Source organism: Rhopalosiphum padi, chromosome 3, assembly GCF_020882245.1.
Source record: "Rhopalosiphum padi isolate XX-2018 chromosome 3, ASM2088224v1, whole genome shotgun sequence".
Lineage (NCBI taxonomy): Eukaryota > Metazoa > Arthropoda > Insecta > Hemiptera > Aphididae > Rhopalosiphum > Rhopalosiphum padi.
In genome coordinates, this window is record NC_083599.1 from 26,735,312 (window position 1) to 26,761,247 (window position 25,936).

Genomic DNA, 25,936 nt, shown 5'->3' on the forward strand with positions numbered 1-25,936 from the left:
ATAAACGATTCTGAGCGAAAACAGTCGGTCAGCTTATTTCACTACCCAAGTATATATCATGTAGTGTTTTTTTTTTTTAAATATAACTATTAAAGTAATTTGTTTTACTATTAGCATTACATTAGATTAATAATTTTTTTCTGAATATATAGGATTTAATTATTATAATAATATTTATTTATACCTTATTAGTTATTATATTATTATTGGTATTCACTTTTGACCCGAAACTACCCCCAAAGTTGAAAATTTAAATATTTTTTTTATTTTTTACTGCTCCGAAAGGTACCAATGACGAAAAAAATATATAATAATTCATCGCTCTGTTTCGAATCTGAAATGAAAGAATGTACCTCTTTTAGGACAGAGTGGATTTTATGAATAAATATTTTACAATCCTCGCTATTAATTTTATTAATTTATAATATATATATATATATGTGTATATGTCGCATCCACTTAATGTAATCGTGTTTTTCATGAAGTGGATATCCATTTCATGAACTACGATCATATCTTGTAAGTCAAATTTTGATTCATGAAATAGAAGGAAACTATTATTTTACACTTTATGTAATATTTTAAATTAATTACATCAATAGGTAACTTTTTGTGAAATCGAAATAATAACATTCATAAGATAACACGAATCTTTAAATTGTAGGCATTAAGATACTGAATAGGTATTGTATAACTTACTGTACTACTAATATGGTACCCTGTTATCGATAAATAATCGCATTAATTGTATGAGTAATGAGTGTAATACGACTATGGCATTCTGGAAATGTTTTATATTATATCATTTTTATTTTTATATGATGCCAGTACGTTCTCTGATTTGATGCGAGCCGTATATTACCGTTTATTACAAAATAATTATTTTATATAAAATGGAATTTAATTCATTTTATGAATTTTATGAAAAATTAAATGCTTACTACGTAGATAAACTTGGGAAAAATCCCCCTACTAAAAATGAGGTTCAATTAATAATTGAAGAAATCTTAGCAGCCAAAATAAAAATGTAAGTAATTGTTAAAATATTTCATATTTCTGGGGGACAAGGTTTTTTGAGTTGTATTAGTAAACGCCAATGTGAATCAAAACGATGTGCTTGTTTTTAAGCTTCTGTAAAGTGTAACAGTCGTTGCCATACCTCTAATATTTGTAAAAATAAGTACTAATTTATTATTCATATAAATAATATTATTATAATTATTTATATTTATTTAATTTATAATTTATAATTTATTATTATTATAAATAATTATAATAATCATGAATAAATATGTAATAGATTAAAAATCAAACTTAATTTAAACTGATTGTATTTTTTCATAACACGAAAAGTTATTATTTCGATTTCACGAAAAGTTACCTATTGATGTAATTAATTTAAAATATTACATAAAGTGAAAAATAAGAATTTCAATTTCATGAAATGGATAAGCTATATGTCCATTTCATGAACTAAAATTTGACTTACACGACATGATCGTAGTTCATGAAATGGATATCCATTTCATGAAAAATACGATTACACTAAGTGGATTGGATGTGAAATATACATAAATATTAAGTTATTATATCATAATTTCGGTTATCCTTGAAATTTATACATTCAGTGTTGTGAATTTGTATTATTTTGTGACGTATATAGAAAAAAAAATATTATATTTTTAAAATTTTTGCTAATTGTACTAATTATTATAAAACAAATCAATGATGAATCTAAGTAATATAACTGTTTTAGAATTTCTGCGTTACTTATTTTACAATACGTGACATTGAAACGGCCAATAAGTTCTTATTCTACTATTCTTAGTACTTAATTATTAGCTAATTGTATATCTTGAATTCACTGTGAAAAAAATGAACAAACATAAAGTACGTCACTAATTGTATCTAAATTTTAATGTACATACCTCAGTTCACCGGAAATTGACATCAGAGTATGTGTATATCTCGATTTGTTTCGGCACTGAGATGCGCAATCGAGTTGTAGCTCGATTAAATATAAAACTTTGCACATTTTTGAACATGGTTCAGATTATTTTCTATGGGTACCTCTAAAAATAATATTTGAAACTTTTATTAAAATCTGTATAGTATTATAGTGGTCTATACCCTATACGTTACAAACATAAGGGTATGTGCATTGGATTTTACTGTAGTTAAGTACTTAAAAAACAAATAATAAATTTAATACTATTTACTTTTGGTTTAAAAAATCCGTAGAAATTGAAAACATCTAGGTATCTATTATTTAAATTATAATTTTCTATAATATTACGATATTTTACAAATATTCAGACTACTTGTATGATTTTTGTACCACAAACACATTTTTAATATCAATAATATACCATAATTTACTATGATAATTATTATACATATCATAACATTTTTGGCTCAAGTTATAGTTCAACATACTGTACTAACACTGATATTAAATAAATTTCTTATAAAGTATCCTTAGGAATAAAGCCACACCTTCTTCGCGCGTAATAGTTTTTGGTGTATGATGTTTTATCATTTAATTAAAATCTAACTCGTACATTATTACAGTCATGAGTTACATACACTCGAAAACTACTATACAACAGACCGATTTACTTGTATTTTTATGAAATTTATACCATGTATATTTATATATTATACATATTTATTTATAATAATATAAACTATTATTTAATATGCTTCGGCATTTCATTCTTGTACAATTTAAATGTTTCTACTCTAAACCTGTCAACATTTTATATGCCTGTCGATGTTTTGAACGCTGTAATTTTAACCTGTCGATAATTTTATTAAAGTGTTTTTAAAAATATCTACTAACGTAACATTTTAATAACCGGTGAAAATATTTTATTTTTTTCCAAATGCTTATATTTATTTTAATTGTGGATATTAAATATCTGCAGTTATTTAATTCAATTTATATTAAAAAAAAAAAATATTAAATTATATAGTATATATACAGTATACATTATTATAATTTATAACGGAACAAAAAGTGTAATAATAATTCACAAGTTTTCAAAATATACCATATATATATATATTAAATCATATCACAAATTATATTAAAATATTGATAAAATAATAAAATAAATATTTTCATGGGACTAAACATAATATTATAACGGATCGCTCTTATAAAGTTATACCAAATAAAAATTTAACATTATTCTTAATTAATTGAATCAAACAAAATTAAGTGATTCGTATTTTCTTATAGTTGGATTGAAATTGTTAAAACTGAACGTTAATTTTATAATTTATAGCTTTTATACAACATTTTGCTGAGAAATTTTAATTTACAAACCTAATAGCTGTTTTTATACGTTACTGCTATATAATATTAATTATTGCATATATGTCTAACCTATATTATGGTACATATACTTATAAAATATTATAATTTCAGGTCATTTAAAATTGGGGCAGGAGATGTATTTTTTTTTAAATTTGTTTGAAGCTATTAATTAATACATGATAAAATATGCATATGTAAATAATGTATAGGCATACGAAAACAAGTTTTTATAACTTATAATTTGTTTACTAGAAAAAACTTAATCATCATTGAATATGGGGTGCCGGTGTTTTCGTTCACGGAACCATATTAAATATTTAGCGAATAAATAACGACTGTTGTAATATTATAACATAAATATTATTAGTAATTTTTAAAATAATTGTATTATTCAAAATAATGATCTGTACATAATATAATTAGGGGTTTGTTTAAACTTTTAAAGTTAAAGTTTTTTCTTTGAGTGGTTGAGGTCTCTCCCCCCAATAACTATGGCACCGCGTATACACAATCATCATTTTCAGTGTTATGAATAATAATTTATAAATAGGAATATAAATGTATAATATGTACCTATGTTTATTGCCTTATTGGCCATAAATCAAGTTCAGTTGTAAACTTGTTCGTCGATCGGTCGTGAATTGTTCCACCATTAGGTTGATATTATAATAATGTATTATATTATATTATATGATATATAATATTATCATTAAAGTCTAGTCAGTCAATAACGATGATAATGACGATGATGATAATAATAATTTATCACTGTACCATCGCCACTGCCGAGTGCAGTTGGCTGGGCGGATCTCGAGTCGACGCGATGAAATATATGCTCCGACTAGATATTATATAGGTACCTACGCGTATATTGTATAAAGGGAAACAGCAAAGTGTGTGACAGCTGGTCCCTAAACTTTCTCGCATTGTCGGTGGCCGTCGTTTCGCGAATCCTTGTTATAATATAAAAACCGTGTCTGAGTTTTCGCAGTTATCCGCCGCTTCCGCCCACGTTGTTGTTGTTGTTGTTGTTGTAGTTGTTGTTGTTTTGGTTTTGGCTTGCAAAACTTCATATCTAAGTGTTAATATAGTTTTTATTGGGAAGGTATTGAATTGTAAAAGAAAAAAAGAAAAACCGCCGTAATTAATTGGCTATTATACTAATTATATTTGTCCCAGTAAGATTGATCGAATTGCTGCGATTCGTACATAATTAAACCGTTCGAAGTTTGAGTTTAATATTATCATCAATAAATTTGATTGAATATGTTCCTGCGCCCGGGAATGTTGTAATATAATAATTAGACAAAGCTGGTTGCACAGCGAAGCAATATTTTTATTTTGTTTTAATTAAGCCGAGTTAAATCAATCTGTATTAATAAGAAAAAGTTAAAAGTTAATTTCATAAATTTAAAATGTAATGCACACTTTTTTTAAACTTTTTATATTTTAATTTAAAAAAGCTTATTTTTTTAGCCTACTTTATTTTTCTACCAACTTAAATTAAATAGAATTTATACGGTATTTTTACGTATACTTCATATTTATTTTAAAAATAAAAATAATAATTCACTTCAAACTTAACAAAAATATTTATTTACATTAAAACGAAATCGGAATGTAAAAAATAAAATAAAATTAACAACAAAATAAATTAATATTAACTTATTCAAATGAAAAATTAATTCAATATTTAAACCATATAAAAAAAAAAAAATAATAACAACCGAAAGCCAAAAGTTCAGTTAAAAGTTGGAAAAAAAATTAATTTTATAACTCTTTAATGCTCGGCCTTTTAATTATTATCATACATACGTATAACCTATATAATACCTACACCTTATTATAATAAATTATATTTATGTTCGTTTTTCATTTTATCTAACTTTCTACATATTAAATGTTTTATTATCGAAACACACGATAATATGATATATTATATTATACACACGCATTATACCGAACATCATCACTTACGATGTATTAATACGATACTATAACAGCGTATTACGTCGTATATACGGCCGGAGGTCTCTATAATATTCATAACGATGTATCAATCGGTTATCGTCTATCATTCACACGCGAAACGTATCATGATTGATAACTAAATATTAAAAACGTTATTGAACACAATATTGATCATTTTTACGTTGACGGATAAGTTGTACGCGCGTACAATATCATCTGCAGGGCTGGTTTTTTGACAGTTTTACCATTTTTCTTTAAACACATATTGGCGGTGTTTAAGTGTTTTTATCAATCAACAAGTGACAATAATTTCCCAATCAGTCGGAACGAGTATAATAAACGTTTGACATATTGCTACGGTTACATCATAATAACATAATGTAGGCGTGTAACTCAAGACGAAGACTCGTTTATTTAAGCATGCGTATAGTATGAAAAAAATATGACGATAAATTTCATAATTTAATCCAAACACGGTGTTAGTGATGATTAACACGATGATGATTAACATCATTGTTGGTCGCCTTCTAATATAATATCGTTAGATGTTTTTGACGATTTTGACAATATCATATTTTGTTTTCTACAGTTATTAATATTGTAATAACCGTGTTATTATACTATTACTACTATTACATAACGTGACACCAAATCGCACAGAGTTTTTTTATAGTATTACTGAAAACCAATGGTATGTTGTATGTATACAGCTCCCCGTGCTCTATATATTGTAAACAATCAATATACCTACTTATTGACCATTGGGTTTTGAACAATGTTTAATAACAATACAGGTACCCATTTAAGATAACAAACAATTACTTGAACGTCGTAGAAAAAAAAAAACAATTTATAGCTTTTAGTAATATGTCATTGAGTTTCAAAGTCGTGTTCACGAATCACGGTTTTATAATATATTGTACCTGTATGCACCTATACATACACTCTCCGCGTGCGTTCGCATTACAATACACATTCGTCTGTCATGATATTACATTTAGAGAGATCTAAAAGACAAACAAATCATGCGTTACTAACGATTGTGTATTGGTAACGTATACACATATAATATATACGTATTATATTTAAATGCACATATATGTATATGTATACCAGTCCGATGTGAAATAATAAAGTTTAAGGGTGATTCATCGATTTGGCGTTCGTGTGTGTACGACAAGACGTTAAGAGAAACGTTCCATAATAAATGACAAGGGTTGAAAATATCGTCGGCGGCAATGATAGATGAGTTATGAATCTCATTTAAATAACTAAAACGAGCTCCAGACGTCTGCAAACTCGTAATATAGTTCCGTATCCTAAAGAGACCGTTATTATTATTATTATTATTATTATTATTATTATTACTATTATTACTATTACTATTACGTATGAGCAGACTATCAAATGTTTTTATTATTTTTATGTTTAAATTCAATAAACATTATTTTTTTCATAATATCCAATATTTCACGGGTAAACATAAAATCCACACATATCCGAAATGATAATTTATTCAAAAACCGATTATAATATAATATTATAATATACACAATACAAGAAGGCTCAGCCACAACAGTTGTATAATATTGTAAAAATAATAAATTGAAAAACAAATCATTTATAATATTGTGTTGTACCTATACGATTTTTATCATAACATCATGTTTATATTATATTAGGTTTATAAATATTAACTAGTGTCTATAGTCATATACTTATATATATATATATATATATTATATAGGTATAGTAAATGAAAAATTTTCTCTCAAAATATCGTCCATTTTAGCGGTGACAATAATTCAACACTCTCCCGCCGCCGTACCGATTATAAACCTGCCGTACGCCAATAATATGTTCGTCCAGGTGCATTTTACTATCCAGAAGTTACACGTGAAGTTGTCTGGTATGTACAAGAAAAGAACACCACTCGAGGCGGTTCGCCACTTATTTTATTGGGTGTGAAACGGTCATAAAGTGTCCCCTTCACCACTGTGTCGTCGCGGTGGAAAGAAAAAACCCTTTCAGAGCACTAGCCGCGGTGCGTCACAAAAACCGAAAGGCTATTATGACAGCCGACTATATCCATTTGTCTTGCACGAATTAATCACCGGTCTATGGTCTAAAACTCGTCTGGCAGACCTCCGGTAAACATCGTGCTTTCGTGGCATTATTGTTAGTAATTATAAATAGGTACCTATTACGTGTTTATTTTGACCTCGGCATTTTTCGCCGAAGGGTCAGAGTTTAGTACAAATTAACGTTTTTATTGGTTTAAAACTTATCTTCTATTTTTTTTTAATCGAATTTCGACCTCGATAAAAAAAATCTATATTCCACGTATATTATATACCATTCTAGAAAATGAGTGTTTACCTTTAAAATAATCACCTTGTACCTATAAGGCTATAACCTATATAACGACTTTTTTAATTGTTTAGAACATGAAATACTAAAAATGTATACGTCAGGTTCGTTTGTATTCTTTCGTCCTCATAACCGTAGACTTAAAATTATATATTTGAAACGATTCATGAATTTTTTTCGATACTTTGTTATTTTGAAATGTTTCAAAGGCAATAATAATAAAATAATAATATTTTTTTTATGTTTTAGATATATTCGATAGCTTTAGAACGATAACTTATTTATTTTTTTAATTTCCTTTTTTTTTAAAAATAATTTAATCTAAATATTAATCATGAAAACTTGAGAATAAAAAAATTTTATAAATAAAAATAAAAATATAACTGTTAGTGCCATTAGACAATATTCGATTAGATTAACTTAAAGTTTAATAATAAATAAACACTAGATAAATGCATACACTATAAAAAAAAATAATTATAATTTGCATCGTTTAAAAACTATTATAAATATAAATAACATTAAAAAAAAATGTAGAAAAGTAGTAACCACTCCACTCTGCTGCACAAAAAAGTACCTCTTCATTAAATCGGTCATCGTAATGGATGACGTGTTTTATTTTAATTTAATAATAAACCATTACATATAGTATAATATATTATATGCCTTCGAAAACCGATTGTAAATGGAGACGATGTGACTCTGTTTTTATAGATATTTTAAAATTTATTTTATACTAACTACCCCGTGCACTTTGTGTACTTTGTACTAATGTGCACTTTGCCCGTACAAAATACATCCGAATTAAAATATGATTGTCTAATGCTAACAATTCGCGTAATGCGTATGGATAAATAATATGTTTCATTTACTGATTTGATGTATAGATGATATTTTCAACTGATCAACTTTACACAGCTGTCCCAGCGTTGCTTTTTTGAACAATTCAATAGTAGCATTTTTTTTTTTTAATTATTTTTATTTTTTTTTTCGAACGACCCAAATTTGATTTCTTATTTATTAAATGGATCAAAATACAAAAACTAATAAAGTTTCAATATTGTGAACCAAAACCAACGAAAACGTTTTGTATTATCTTACTATGTATCAACTACTTAAAAAAAAATACTGATTACTAATAATAACTAATAATTAGTAACACGCATGAAAAAATCTTCATTTAAGTACGTATTTGCATATTATTTAAAAAATTAATATGTTGAAAATACTGTAAGTCCCTATAATTAATGATTTTCGGGTTAAAACAAAAAATTAAAATTTACTTTCGAATCAATTTAGTATAAGAAACTACCCTCAGGGAAAAAAATATTACAATAAAAAGTGTCTTTTAATAATTTTTTTCACAATATGATGTATAAATTATACAATTTAAAATTTGATAACAAGAGTGGTTAAAAAAATATAATATTTATAGTTGATATAAAATTTCATAACTAACACTGGAGTAATTCACAAATAAAAAAAATAATAAAGACTCAAGATATAGCATTATTAAAAATCAAATTCAAAATTTAAAAAAATTATAAAACTTACAAACTATATAATCACATTACACTATTCTTAGTGATACTGACATAAATTAATTATTCATCGTTGTACAGAGAACTGAATTTTGTTAAAATGTTCATAGGATATTAAAAGAATAATAAAGTGCACTCTAACAATAGATATTTCATCAAAAGTACTAAAATTTCAAGAAACAAATTTCAATGATAATAATACAAGTAGGTCAAACAATAAACTAGAGAAAAACATGGAACATCGTGGAAATTTGATAAAACGTAAATAGGTAGTTCAAGTGAGGGTGTTATACAGCTTTCGATGCAATTTCCATGTGATAATATGATACTAACATCATTAACTATATTAACTATATAGTTTCGTACTTTCGTGAATATAGGAACTACTTAAAACAATAAAACTACGTTAATATTTTTATAAATGCATAATATTGGTACGTATAAACATAATGTTTTTATCAAAATCTGAAAAAAAAGTTGTAATCCGAAGATGACATTTCAAATACTGCAGAGAATAAAACAATTTCATTAAAACCGCGATTACTGATCAAAGTTTTAAATTTTTAACATAGAATTAAGTACTAGAGATGATTCTTTTATCGAACAAAACTTATATTTTAAATATTAAAATAATTTATAATAATAATAAATAATATATTGTTTTATTTTATATAAGTATTAATGTTTTTGAAAATATTTTACTTAAATAGGTAATAATTTCTAGCCAAAATAAAACTTTCTTTTTTTCTTATATAGGTGCCTATTCGTTTTTAAAACAGTGTTCTTGTTTTATTTTCAAATCATAAACTTTAAGGTGAAAAAAATTAAATTCTATTTAATGGCAACTAAACGTGAATTCAAACTTATTTATATACTTATTCATATTAAAATAAAAAATATAAATTAAGTATATGCTATGCAGTCATAATTAAATGGTGAAAAAGTCTGCACGAAAATGCCTAATTAAAAATTTGTGTGATTGAATAATTTATTTTTAAAGAAACATTAAAAATTTAATGTTAGTAAATAATTATTCATAAATCATAATAGTAACATGAAAATGTATACAAAAAAATGTTTACATCTGAATGCCCACTTGCGTGGTTTTTAATTTACTTATAACATCAAATTAATTTATCGATGCAAAAAAGTGACAGTTTCAACGACATTGAATTTTACCAATTATTTTTATCATAAATTATCATACATTATAAGTATAACGCAACATCTAAACGACCATTAGATATTATAGTATATTATAAGATATCAATTAATAAGCATCGTTTAAATTTTAAATCTAACAAACATGTAATACCTTTATTTCTAAAAAAATATTAACGGTAGAACTGTGCAAATTACAAAACTAAAAATTCGGTTGTTTTATTGCTATAAAAGAACGAAATAATACCATAAACGGTTAAGTTCAAACTTCTTCATTTTGCGGTATCTCTCTTCTTTAATATTTCACACGAGCGTGCATATGTGCCCGAGTCTACTGCGCATGATGTTTAAAATAAAATAGTTTTTAAAACAATAAAAAAATTACTTATTACAAGTGAAATAAAATTTCTGAGAAGAGCGTTGAATATACTGACTATACAACTATGTGTGTTTTTTATTTTCATTTTTTTGTGCGTCTATATAAACATTTTTTATAGTCGAAAAAAATGTTTCAATTTTAAACTTTGAGTATTGTTTCTTCTAGAAAATTTAAACTAGTTGATATTTACGTGAGTAAAAAATCTTGAATATGTAACTCAAGGTTTCAAACAAGTCGTTCTTAAAACAGTTTTAAAATATTAAATAATTTATTGCCACATTTTTATATATATATATATATAAGCGTTTTAAAATAGATATTTTCATAAACTTGATTAAAATCATGAATATTTTCATATTACGTTTTAGTTAAAAATTCATTAAATATTCAATATTTTTAGCTAAGACTTGTAAATTCTAAAAAATAATGAGTGGCTCATAACTCATAATTAAAAACTATTTTTCTCAAAGAAACATAAAATATTTTACTTAAACGAAAAAATAACGTCGACGACCTAGTTCTTACTATTATCCGGTGCATTTGTATTGACTTTAAATTCAATATAAATAATATTATATTCAGTGTTGAATTAATGTGAGAGTGGGGAAAAGGGACAGCTGCCCTCAGTGGAAATTTTTTAGGGCTGTTAATTTTTTGACTACGGAAACAAAAGTTTTCAAATTTATTATAATTTATTTTCAGCAAAAATTATTAACTACCTATTGAAGAATATGCATAATAAATAATAATAGTAATACTAGTAGTTTAATATAATATTATAGTGCCTACCACAGAGTCAGTGTTTAGTGAGTAATTAAAAATACCATATATTTTATAGCATTTAACCTTATCCTATAGGATAAACCTATCGAAAAAATTATATTTTAAGTTTTTGATTTTACAGAATTTAAATACTTATTTTAAAGTAATAAAGTATTCTGTATTTCAGAAAAACAAAAGATTAATTTAAAATCGCCAACGAACATTTAGATTTGTGGAAATGGATTTATAAAAATGTGCAATTATTTTAAAATTTCTAGTAACTCGAATCTGATGAATTGAAAAATTGTTGAAACTCATATTTCCAATCAAATTTGAATAATCACCTTGTATTTAAATGTATATGTTTAGTATTCAATTCTATAAATTAAAGAATTACGATACGAGTATGTTCAAAAATAAATATTTCTTAAACAATTTTAACAGTATTAATTTTAATATAATTAATATTGTTTGTATGATGGGTACAAGGGTTGTAAGGGACAAAAATTAAAAATTTGACCTCAAATGACATATTTGTTAACCCGGCACTGATTATATTTGATACAATTAATAATAATAGTGTTTGCAAAAAAAGTTCAATCTATTATTGTAATAGTGTAATACTAAGAGAAAAATAAATTAATAATGGAAATAATAATATAAATATAATGGGTATAATATAAAATACCCTTATTATTTAGTGATATTGGGTTGACAGAATGTCTCTTTCTAAATTCGACTTTAATCGTATGTAATAATAAGTACCTATTTACATTGATTTCTATGTGTTTTATTATTATTATTATTTGATTAACTTTATAGACTGTTTTAAATGTTTTTTTATAAATTATTATTTTTTCATTTTGTCCTATCATATTTTCATCTTATTTTGGCAACTTATTACATTTGTAGTGCAAGTACTTCTGTATAATATGACTATCTAAATATCAATTGCAATTTTATTTTTAATTCTTATTCCAATAACAATACGATCACGTGTGTAATAGGGATGCCAATAATCCACGGAATCCAATTACAAAACAATATACTAAGCCTCTGCAGATAAGTGTACGGCCAGAGCACTCATATATTTCGATATCCTCCCCCCCGCACACACACGCGCACACTTTTCCCGTACTAATATTTGTCAGCAGATGGGTTTTTTTTTAAATTGTTTTATTAAGTATACACGTTTGTGTATTAAATATATAAACGTGTAATGTGTGTATGTGTTTTTTTTTTTTTTTAATCAAAACACCGCGCCGTATCGAACTTAAAACGGTAATAAATTGCGCGCTCCCGGTAAAAATATGTTTGGTTGTTAGACAAATTTGTCCCGGAGCAACAGCAGGGGTAGGTGTGCATTCCGACTTTCCACCCTTTAATATTGTGTTTATATATACATATTATATTCCGCTTTTTACGGCACATAATCCCTCCACACCTCGACCACTCCCCTCCCAACAATCCCACCGGCCGCACAGCTCGCGGCTAGTGTATTTTATTACTTTTACACTGGGCTCAGACAGTGGTCTGTATAATTTATGACCATGTTAATTTTCCTTATGTAACAGTTAATAATTACATTAAACAATACACGGGTGGAAGATTAAAAAAAAAAAAAAAAATTGCATACACACAATTTACACTGGAAAATAATAATATAGGTTAATATCGTACCTATATACGTGTATAATGTATATTATAATACTTAAAACATCTCATTTCATGCGCATGAAATACTGACATGCGTACCAAAATATATAATGATAAAATATTATTTAATCTGAAGGAATATTAAACATATTTAATAACCGGAATATCCGTCGTATTCCATAATATTATGTCATATGACTTTGAAAAACAAACGCAATCATTTCATTTTGTACAATTTATAATTATTATAGTATTTGAATAAATTGTTTGCTATTAGGTATACCGCCACAAGTTTTCCTATATATTAGTTTTGAGCAAAATGTAGTTTGACTTTGAGAATATATACCCCATAAAGAAGTAAAGCAGTATGTATTTTTCGGCTTGTAATATTTTTCTCTAAACACCCGCATAGTATAATCAGCATTATTCGATTTCATTAGGAATTTTTTATATATTACAGTGGAACCTCGATTATCCGTCCCGCGATTAACCGCCAGGCCACACTTGCACGGACTACTTACGCGTTGCAGTAAATAACAATATATATAATTCGAAACTTTCCGGCAATATCGCATTATCAGAACATTATAGTGTAGTAACTCAAAAATTGTCGATTTTTAGTTATACATGTTTTCTAATGGTAAAAATGTCGTTCTTTACGATGCACATGTAACTACAATTTAAAACAACTTAAATAAAAAAAAACGGTAATGCATTTAGGAAAATAATTGGTGGCTAGAAATGGAATAGTGTGGTATCTCAAAGTAATACACTATTTCAGTATTCCGTATTACGATATAAATTTAATTAGATAATTGTAGTGCAGTAGTGTATTTTTTCGAAATAATACACTACTGAACTGTGAATTGAATTTGTTTTTTTTTTTTAGTTTAGGTTCATACCCTTTTTACTTCTTAGAATATCAAGTATTAAGTGCCTATATAATAAATTCAATTTTAAAGTTATTAATTTCATTAAGAATGGAAACATTTCAGATTAAAAATTTAAGTTATTATAGTAGTAACTAGGAAATTTTTTGTAAAATATCTATAACATTACTGTATTAACTCAAAAATAAGTTAAGTTCTATACGAGGATAAATAATTTTTTTAAACTTGATATTATAAATATATACATAAACGTTAAGACAATTTGAATCCAAAATTTGATGATGATACGTGGAAAATATAATGTCTTACAACTGTTTTACAATGCTATCAAATCAAAAACTCGTTTTTCTCAAAACATGGTTTTTTGAGTTGCAACACTAATGTTCTGATAATGCGATATCTACTAGATACGCGATAGGTACCTATATATATATATATATATATATATATATTTTATGGACGAGGTAAAAACAGTTATAATTGCGATAGTGATCACATTTTGTTTTTGAAAAGTCAGTTAGTTATATATTACACATGTGTTCGTTCGCGTTTTTTTTTGTCTCTTTGTGTGCAAATATTTTAAGTATATCATAATTATTAAAAAATAATAATAAATAATATGTGTGTATGTTTAAAAAAAAATGTTGTTGCTCTCTTAACCGTCTTTTCGATTATCCGTCAAAGCTCTGGTCCCGAGACTGACGGTTAATCGAGGTTCTACTGTATTTAGAAAACTATGCGATCCATAAACGTGTAATAAAACAAGCATAGGATACCATAGATTAAATATGCATAATGTATAATTAATCTCTGAGAATACCCACACGTATATTTCAATGACTTGTTGGCGTGTGGGTAGAACCATCCAACGATGACGACGGCACTCGGCCGTGAGTTATTGCTTTGGAGTTGAGTTATGAGTTTAATTGCTTAAACAAAATCCCTAAACCATATTTTCATTAAGTTCTAAATCAATAATCGCGTACGACGTAAATAATATAATAATATTATATTATTAAAAACCACCGGTAATAGCAACAGCGTATACATAATATATTGCGATGGTTTTATATCGATTTCCAGGGTTTTTATACTTCTACGACGTGTTCCGTTGCGATAATTTAAGAAATCTCTAATCGCGGTATATATTTACATTAACGTAAGTAACGATAATACGATTATAATTCAGAACATTAAAATATAATCCCACAAATCGAAACGGATCTACCTAAATCGTCTGGGCATCGTCGGCGGTTTACTGAAGGTACACATAATATTTCGAATCCGTTTGGAATTTGTATCAACGCACAACGTTTGTATATTTTATTTTTTCAATTTATCCGGCTCGCCAACTCTCGTGGGACTTTGCTGAAACGCATTTCGGCTTATATCGACAGTGACGTTCAGCCGCGGAGTCATGGTGTACCGCAACGGCACGGCGTAACTCGGTTCGCGCCTGTGAAATCGAACCCTCGCAACAATCATATTATATACGTATTGTAGGTATATTATACATATATTTATATGTGTGTGTGCGTGTGTGTACAGGATTACATAGGTTATGTACAGAGTGATCTGTTTAACCTTCTACGCCGATTTTACGATCGGCCAAAAGAATGAGAAATGTTATAGGTATATTATATTATATTATATAGTATAGGCAATATAATAACTAAATTTGGTTAAAACTAGTTAAAAAGTCCGTGTTGGTAAGCCAAATTGTTTATATATTTTCGAATTTTTTAACTAAACTACCTATAGTTAATTAATTTTCCGATTAACTCGAAAACCTGGCTTACTTTCGTAGACTGTTATAACATCATCATATACGATTTGTCGCTCGTTTTGATAAAATATGGCAACGTCTCATTTCAGTTCTGTAATTCCGAATCGACACGATTAGTAAAAATAAGGTGATTTAATATATGTATAATATCGTAACTTAATACATTACTATAGATTTTTATTGTACTAAAATCAAAAATCGATATCACGAAAACGTACCTATACTATGAGAATTTAAGCATTGCAAATTAAATTCAACACTCTGTATATATTATATTATGTGTACATATACACGAATGTTCGTGTACGATAAATTTAAGTTTACCTCTACCACCGTGACCCGTCCCTTCGAGTGTATATAATATACGATACGTCAATCGAACCTGAATTTGTACTGCAATCTGGCGCGCCAGCCGAATAATTCGCAATTTAAGTTATCGCAGATCATCACTCTCGCGTGGTTTTATCGGAACTCCTCCGCCGCGTAACTCAATCGATCAAAAGTTAAAATATCGGATTAACCTAATAATGGGTATATTGTATAAAATATATATAAACGAAACGATCGATGACACGTCGTATCTGTTTAGGTATTTGTTTTTAAATCCGTTTTGATTCACTTAAAATTAAAATTAAAAAATTACGTCTTCATTATATTATTGGACCAGCTGAACCGCCCATTATTGGGTTAACTACAAATAATATCTTATGGATAATTCATATGATAATAACATAATTGAAGTTAATTCATAAGAATATATTTTAAATTCTATACAATCTTAATAAATAGTTCAAATATTTGAGCAGCGAGTGGGAGGCATAAACATAAAGAGAAATGGCTGTCAACCATATGTCCGCTTTTTTTAAACGGTTATAATACTTCTGTGCACAATTTAATAATTCTGCATAATACGTTTGGACCAGTTGAACAGTTTCAGACAGTTTATACCAACTACTAAAACCGATCAATTATGATTTTTACATATCTGTTAATTTATAATATTTAGTTATTTGTTAATTATTATTTTTTTATAATATTTAATACTCGTTCGTATTATACTTATCGTTAGATATACCAAAACTAAAACTGATACATTCGCGTATTTATGTCCTTAACTACCTATTATATAATTTTACATGCACATTGTTCCCCGTCATCTTATGCGACAAAGTTCAAATAGGTTAACCATTCGAAATGTTTATCCCGTTTATTTTAATGCACAAGCTTAAGTAAAAAATAACACAAGAACACGACTGTAAAATATGTGAGATACAAAATACAAACGAAAAACATAATTTATATTTACTATTCATCTTAAGTAGGTAGAAAAATACTAAGGTATAATTTATAACATCATAATTGAATATTATTTAAGTTTTAATAAAATCAAACACTAATATTTCATTTAGATATTGTTACAAAAATTTAAAACGTTTACAAATTGTTTTTAAAAATCTATAAGCTATTTAAATATTAATTTGAACAGGGAACCGATTCGGATAAACCCTAAAAACACAATCGAGTAACCTATTTTGACATTTTGGAATCAATTCAGAACTATTGAATAAAACATTGTACATTCTAAAAGCTTTTGTCTTTCGACCAATAATATAATTCTCACCTTATCCAATTATACTGTTGTCGGCCGCAATAATATTATTATATAATAACGTTTCACATAATATATATAAAATGTATATAATACCTATACAATCTCTTAAAATAAAAATTGTGTTAGAATATCACATAATTACATAAATTATCTAACAATAATTATTTTGCCATATCAGTTATATTTTAAAAGTAAGCGGTGTTAATATTTTAATAAATAAGATTAACTTTGGTTAGTCAAGGTAAGGCAATATTAAGAACGTCAATAATTTTAAATAAATGTATAAGTTGGTACCTAGTTAATAATCAATGATTATACTTCTAAAAGTTTGAAATTAACATGAAGAAAAACACCAAAATTAGTGAGAATAAATTCATTATTATTTATTATTATTGTTTTTTTTTTTTTTAATAATCATTACCTGGGCCCAAATTTTTGTTTCCAAATATTTTAAATATTTATTTATAATAAACAAACACTTTGTGAAAAATGCATCCTAATATTTATTTTTATTTCAGAAAAGCTGTAATAATGTTTAGGCAAAACTACTTTTTAATTAAATCAATGATATTAATTTTTGTTTATTTCCAAACAAACTTATTGAGTTACAGCGTTATTAAACAAACAGAAATAAAAGTAATTAATTTTAATTACAACCTACGAGTATAAATATAATGTATAAAGTATCAATATAATTTTAATTTCCGTATCGTTTTTAAAGTAAAACTGAAAAAATCTAAGTGATAACAATGAATAATTTAACTATTTTATATATATATATATATATATATAGGTTATTGGTAGTAACTAATAATTATTAATTTGTATTAGATAATTATTGTAGATAACTACTTAGTAATTTGCTTAACATTTTGAGAGACCGTAAGCTTTTCTTTGAAATCGATTATACGTATGTCAATAGTTATTACGGTTCTTCTAACGTATATATAACTTATGTTATATTTTTCGTGAGATGCGTTCTTGACGCGGATAACTTCGATCGTTGTTTGTCATTGTCCACCAAAATCGATGTTGTGGGAGAAGTGAGGATAAAACACAGACACAAAATGAAAAATTGAGTGTATAATATAAGCTTGATTTTCTTAGATTGAAACACTAATATTTTAATCACGCGCCGTCACTCGTGATGACTAATGGTGGTCGGTAGTCGTCGTCACGGTTCTGATAAGTTATAGGACGTCATCGAGGCTGGTCATAAGGCTGGCCTTTGCCGCTGGTCGTACGTACTGCGTACGCGTACGTCGGCCGTGTCTACGCTCCCACCTCTTTCGAGAACAGGTGGGATGTGAGAGCCGAACAAGTCACGCTGTTTGTGTCCCACAGTGGCGGTTGATAGGAGAGGATGGGAAAGAGCGACGTAGGTCCGCTGCAATACTTGTAATTTGTATTTGCGACTGTTATGGACCGCTTCACCCTCTTAAGTATTATTTACTTGTTTTATAAATAAAAAAAAAATTTAATGTATGTTAAGCATTAATTTGTATGTACTTGTATTAAGTGAGGATTCATATTATAATAAATAGCATCATATAATACTTTTATGATGACAATGCTATTATAAAATAGTTAAGATTTAATTTAAATTGCTATGTGAATAGCATGTTGAGCGCAGATGGAAAAAAATTGTAAATACAAAAAAATAGGTGGTTAGGCCGGCGGGTGGCCGGCTAAGTACTTTTTTTTTTTTTTCATCAGCGTGTGCTCTCTAAATTCTTCCGCATACTGATGATGGTTTGAAATATTATTTTTCATACGCGCAAACGGTTTGTTACATTTTTCTACGTTTGTGTACTAAAACGATCTATCAATATTGTTAAAGGTATAATTTTTAAAATGTGTCATGACCCTGCATTTGTGCGCAAACGATCTATCAATTTTTATAATAACAATTTTTAAAATGACTTTTTCAAAAAATGTGCGCATCAACGATTTACACAATTTCAGATGTAATTACCTAAATGTTCGCAAATGTTTATCTTTACGTATAATTTCTGCGTATTAATAAAATATCATGTTTTATTTATTACGGGATGTGGAGATCCGTCGACAATCATTATACTCGTACAACAACTTTAGTGCGTAGTGTCCGTTTTACCAACTTCATTTTCTACGAATCAGTTTATTGTATTATTCAAGTTCAATTTAATATGTACTACATGTTGCGTAGTAGTAAAGAATTTACGAATTAAATTGCGATCTTTTTCATTTCATAATAATATAAATACATTAGGTACGAACCGGTAATATCAATAAATACGTTGATATAATCATCGTATACCTGCCTTAATAAAAACGAAATATATATATTAAAGTACAAAATGTCAAAAGATTTAAATGGTTCTTTTTAATAATAAATATCCTGCATTACATTTGTGACTTAACCTTTTAACCGTGACAGTAGAATATAATATACCATACACCTAATGTAATGTACATTTAAATGACAGCTGAATAAATTACTTTAAATATCAATATACATTTTATACTAAGTATAATATTACAATTTATAGTTATAAAATCCATCTGATTTCTGAGTCTTTAAAAAAAAAATACAACACAACCACCACCGTCAATGCATATGATTACATATAGTAATGCAACATATTATTATAATGACTTCATAAATTCATTAAAATTCGTATAAATAATATCATTCCTATTGTTTTATTCAAAACTAAATACCTATCTCCAATTAGTAATTTAATACATAAAACGAGGTTGATAAATGTTTACATTGACCATCTTGATGTCATTCTTAATCTCTGTAATAATATATAAGACGGATTTTCATGTACTACAGACTAAAGTGGGTAATACGTAATCGTATCCAAAATATATGAGTGTAGACCTGTGCAACATATTATATTAAACAACATAGATGTATAATATATATACCGTGTTTTTATAAGATATCGGGTTTTATGGAAATAACCGAATGGGAAATTTATTTGCCATATAGTGTAAACTGTTTTGGATACAAATACACAATATCAATATAATTTTGGATTTTTTTCTAAGTTAACACTTAATTTAACTTTAAAACTAATAACTTTATCATTCATATCATTCATTACTACTTACTTAATACTTATCATTTTAAACTATGACGAACACTATGTTGTGTTTTCAAAACTCATGAGTTTGTCAAACAAAAACAAACTGTTAAAATGCTCGATAAATATTTTATTTTAAATTTACTTTTATATATCCACGAGAAACCTTAATATCTTATAAGCAATACGTTTAAGTGTAGTACATACTAAATACTATATTTTTTAACTAATTTTATTTTATACTTTACTCGTACATATACACATCAACATTTTATACACACAATTTCTCAAAAATAAAAATTAAATAATTAAATAATGATAATAATAATAGATACGATACTATTCTTCACCTTCACATAATATTATACTTATTATAGATATAATCGAAAATTGTTTAATCGATATAACAATAAGAGTTCCTACTTAAATTCTGGCAGTGCTTGATTGATTCGTACCAATAGCATAAATAGTTATAATATAATTAAAAAATTGGAAAATTAAAAAGTTAAAAAACAACTGGTTGGATTAAAAAAAAAAAACAATAACTATGCAATATCATAGCAAAAATTTCCAGTTATATCAAAATATTATAAAATGTATTAGAAATTATAGAAATTATATTTTTTTTTCTTTGTACTCAACAACATTTTAAAGCGTTTTTCAATCTAAAAAGTTTAATAATATAGTAAAAACCGAGCGCACCTATTATGTATTTATGAGTCAACAATAAGTTACGGCATTCAATGGAAAACTTCTCTTAGTACTATTAATTTTAAAAGAAAAGTATTTAAAACATTTTTTTCCTTAAAGTATTAATTAGATTCGAAAAAAGGAATTGACCGGAAGCTACTACGCATTTATTTGAGCTATTTTTTCTTATACAATTCACCTTTAGTTATTATTTTAGTTTAAAGGTACCATATTTTAATTTCTTAACTGTGGCTTGTGGCTTGAAACATTTTATAGAATTAAATAAATATGAATAATAAAAATCAATTATAATAAATATTGTAAGTTTAAAAAAAAATACTCAATTGTTAAACTTCTAATTAAACCACTATAAAAAAGTCAATTTAACTGATTAATATTGATGAAAAAATTCTGATAAACGTGTTCTGGCGGTAAAACAATTATTCATCAATATTATTAATTTATGAGGAATCATGGAACTCAATCAATTCAATCAAACATTTTGTTTTAAAATTAATTTTGAAGTATTAATAGAAATATTGTAATGTTAAAAATCAATTTATATACAATAATATTTTATATCAATCATTTAAATAAAATTTCTAAGGTGTTTAATCATTCGTAAAATAAAACAAATTTATATTTATATTTACATGGACTGAATAATAAAAAAAAAATAATAATGAAAAAAAAAACTATAAACCCAATAAAAATAAACTTCCTAAAAGGTTGACGTTGAACGATTTTTTTTTTGAAGTGTACTTCAATACAAACACTCACTGTAAGTTGAAAAATGTTGTTTTTCAGAATATACATTGCTGTTAATACTATTTTAAATATTTTATAAAAACAAAATCAATTATATTATAAGAATAGGATAGAATCTAACAAAAGAAAATTAAAGTATGTGTGTTTTGAAAATTGATTCAATAATTTTATTATTATGAAACATAATATATCATTTGAGAGTGCGACTTTAGGATAGCTTATAAAAATTAAATAAAAGCCTGTTCCATTAAAGCAGAAAGGACTTGATTTTAATTATGATAAGTTGTAAACCAAAATTAAATATTCAGTGTTTTTATATATAAATAATATTTAAAAAAAATAGACTTTTAAACAAAAACTTAATATTTATCTTTATATTTTAGAACTATTATTATACACAAAACATAAATCAGAAAAGTTTATAATAATTAATTAACGTAGGTCAGAATTATTTCGGTTTCTCTTTTTATTTTTTATTAATTAAATTTTATAAAATGTATTTTAATTGCATAAATAATAGAACATTTGCATATGAATGAATAAATTTAATTTACTCAATATAAAATGAGTAACATTTGTACGTATATAAATTAAAATGTATAATAATATATTATTATATTTTTAGGAAATAGCGGCAATATTAATCAATTTTGAAAGACACAGTGAATGGCAGTCAAAAGAAGTAAAAATAAGGTAAGAATTCTATATAATTGTTATTTGCGGCATACAAAAATAGCATAATTTTCAAAACTGTTCAGTATTTTTTTTTATATAAAATATCGTTATTATAATAATAATGGTAAATCACCGTTTATTTGAATTAAAATAATTTTATTTTTATCAACTTTGAGCATAATGATCAAAACGTTTCTATAGCTGTGGTACACAACTGTGAGTCGGTTAAATAACTTATGTAAGCAGTAAATAAAAAAAAAATAGTGGTAAAAATTATTTTGAGTACATTGTCTACATCATAAACTTTACGATAATATCTACCTACGTCCTGCTCGTTATTATTGTATTATTTGTATCAAAATAACAACATTTTTTTAGTAGGTATTCAAACAACTTCACGTAAAATACCTACTCTATTTATAGACTATTATACAATTAAAAGACGTAAGTACTTAGTTTAGATCGATAGTGTTAGTAAGGCTTCTAATATTTTTATATTTTTTTTATTGTCACAGTAAAATGTAACAGAACAATGTACCAATATCTATATATATGAATGCATTTCAAACCTTTTCATATCATGTTATTTTATATTTGAGATTAATGGTTCGTTTAATATGTTTTAATCGACTAAAAACTTATAATTACTGAAGTTCTGTTAACCAAATTTTAAATAAATATAAAATATTTACGAATTGCGTAATATTTTTTTTTAGTTTAAACTGGATAATATATTGTATGATAATAAAATACTTGGCAACCTATCGTTATACTTATATTTTATATTATACGTTCTCCCGTGATGTGTTATGGACAATACTATTTTTATTGTTGTAAACATTTTTATTTTTGTTTTGTGTTAACTTATCGATTTAAAAAAACGAATTGTGATGGATAAAATGACAGGATATTTTGTTAAATTTTGACGTGTCATTTTTCCATATATTTGATTAAGTAAATTATTATTTTTGTTTTTTTTATTTTTTTAAACAGGATACATATGGCTGTTTGTAAAAAAAAAAATCGCGTTATAGGTTTCTATACAAGAGAAACCGTGTGTAATCTAGAACCCTAAGGATATTTTACGAATCTGGCTACAAAAAAATTACAATAATAATAAAATATTTTTCAGGATGCGCTTTTGCCATTATTCCGCCAACTGAAAATATTTTATTATATGTGGTGTACATAAATCACTTTCCCGGGACTGTCCTTTGTGGATGACAGTGTAAGAGTGTGTGTTTATATATGTACATGTACGTGTGCGCGCTTGCAATTTACATCCGTCCAGCACGAGTACTTTTTAAAACTTTTACTAAAGCTCTCTTCTGAATTTAAGTTAAATGTTTCAGCAGCTTTTCAAATCAAATAACATTCTAAAGTCACGTCGAAAAGTTTGAATTTTTGCATTTTTTTAACAACTAACTCATTATATATCAAATTACTTAGGTCACAACAATTAGTCTATTTGGTTATTCATATTTCTGATCTTATAGAGTTACACTTTATAATCATACAACACACATAATTAATTGTGTGTTTAAACTTACATTTTAAAAAGTAATTTGATGTGTTAAAATAACCATTTATACTCGTGTAAATCAATAACTAAGTAACGCATTACTATTAGTGACTAGTGCTGGTACTGTTGACTAATGATTAATGACTATCAACAATCGACTAATTAGTTATTCGATAGTTGTTGACTGTTACCTATGTATTTACTATTTAGCTAACTGATCGATGGGATTATTAGAATACAATGTATAGGTTATACTGACCAATTCAAATAAATTAGTGATCGATTAATTGTTCAAACAAATCAAATTGCGATTAATTATTTTGTTTTGAAATTTGTCGCTGCCATTAATTTATATTCGAATAATTATTCAATAATTTAAATTAAACAATGAAATTAGATACAGATCAGTATATAAATAAAATATTATAACCCGAATGGTCTCTTTTTCAAAAACAAAACGAATACATGAGATATATCACTTTTCACAAGAAAACTATGTCTAAAAAAAAACGTCAAATTATACTCAACGATTAATATCAATATAAAATAATTTGTTGGCCATGGAAATGACGCTTTATTATTACTCTTTTAATGTTCATATATAAAAATATTACATTTTCGATGAAATTTATCCTTACATATTTAAAAAAAATTTTAATCAAACATTTATATTATTGATCTACTTTCAAAGATATTTTATATTATACAATACAGGTACATATCAGTATATTGTTTTACTAAAGTAAAAAAAAATTGATTGTTCCTTTCCCAGTAGTCAATATTTTTTTTATAGTGAAATTATTTATAGTGGAACACTTTTTTACCTTGTTGTGAATGCAGTGATTGTCCGTGCGTTTTAGTGAGTTCATTGAAGTTTTAACTCGGTATTTACAGTCAGCAAAAAAAGATCTAAGAAGTCAACTTTATTTTATTTTCAACTATATGAGTATTTAAATAAAATAAAAAAATACATTTTTATGATGTTTTTAGTCTGAAAATTAATTTTTTACCATATGACGATTCAATATAAGTAACTTATTGATTAGTACCATGTTTAATTTTAAATTATAGCCAAAGGTTATATATAAAGAAACAAAATAAGTTTTAAATTAATTAAAATAAGTTAATAATAATAAAAAAAAATATAATAACCAATTATAAAATTTTTATTTAAGTCATTATTAAAATGTGTGCCTAACTATATAGACTAAATAAATTTGATAAAACCGTTACCATCCTATTCTTTAGTTATTAGTTTAAATAAAGTCACAAAAATTCAATAAAAAAAAATTGGTATAACAATAAAATGTAATTATTGATTATACCAATGGATATTACCCAATTATCTATCACAATATATATTATAATTGTTTTTTCAAACTAATAATAAAAAAGAAAAGAAAAAAGTAGATAAATGCTGGTACAGTAGATTTCGAGTGTATCTTGACATTAAAGAATAAGTCATTATAATGTACGTATAACATGTTAAATTTGAATTATAATCGTAAACGAAAAACGGTTTTGAGTGGAGACCGTCTGATGTACAACTTATGTTACTAAATATATTTTATATTCATAAATTTATATTGCTATTGAAGTATTAATTAAATAATTAATATTCTACTATTAGTTATAGAGTGGGTTGAATTAATTTTTGTCGAAAACAGTGTATTTGAATGATAATATTGTGTGTAAAAATTATAATAATATACGTTAAAAGCTTCAAGATTTCTAAAAACTTATCGGAGAAGAATAAG

General features: G+C 25.9%; 1 protein-coding gene across 2 annotated transcripts in view; it reads left to right on the plus strand.

Annotated features, from left to right (window-relative positions):
• LOC132926499 (calmodulin-binding transcription activator 1) overlaps positions 1-25,936 on the plus strand; it is a 116,470-nt gene that overhangs the window by 43,915 nt on the left and 46,619 nt on the right. For both annotated transcript variants that reach the window (XM_060990863.1, XM_060990864.1), the window contains exon 4: positions 22,608-22,675. In XM_060990863.1, coding sequence (XP_060846846.1) covers positions 22,608-22,675 — 68 coding nt within the window. The remainder of the gene's footprint in view (positions 1-22,607; positions 22,676-25,936) is intronic.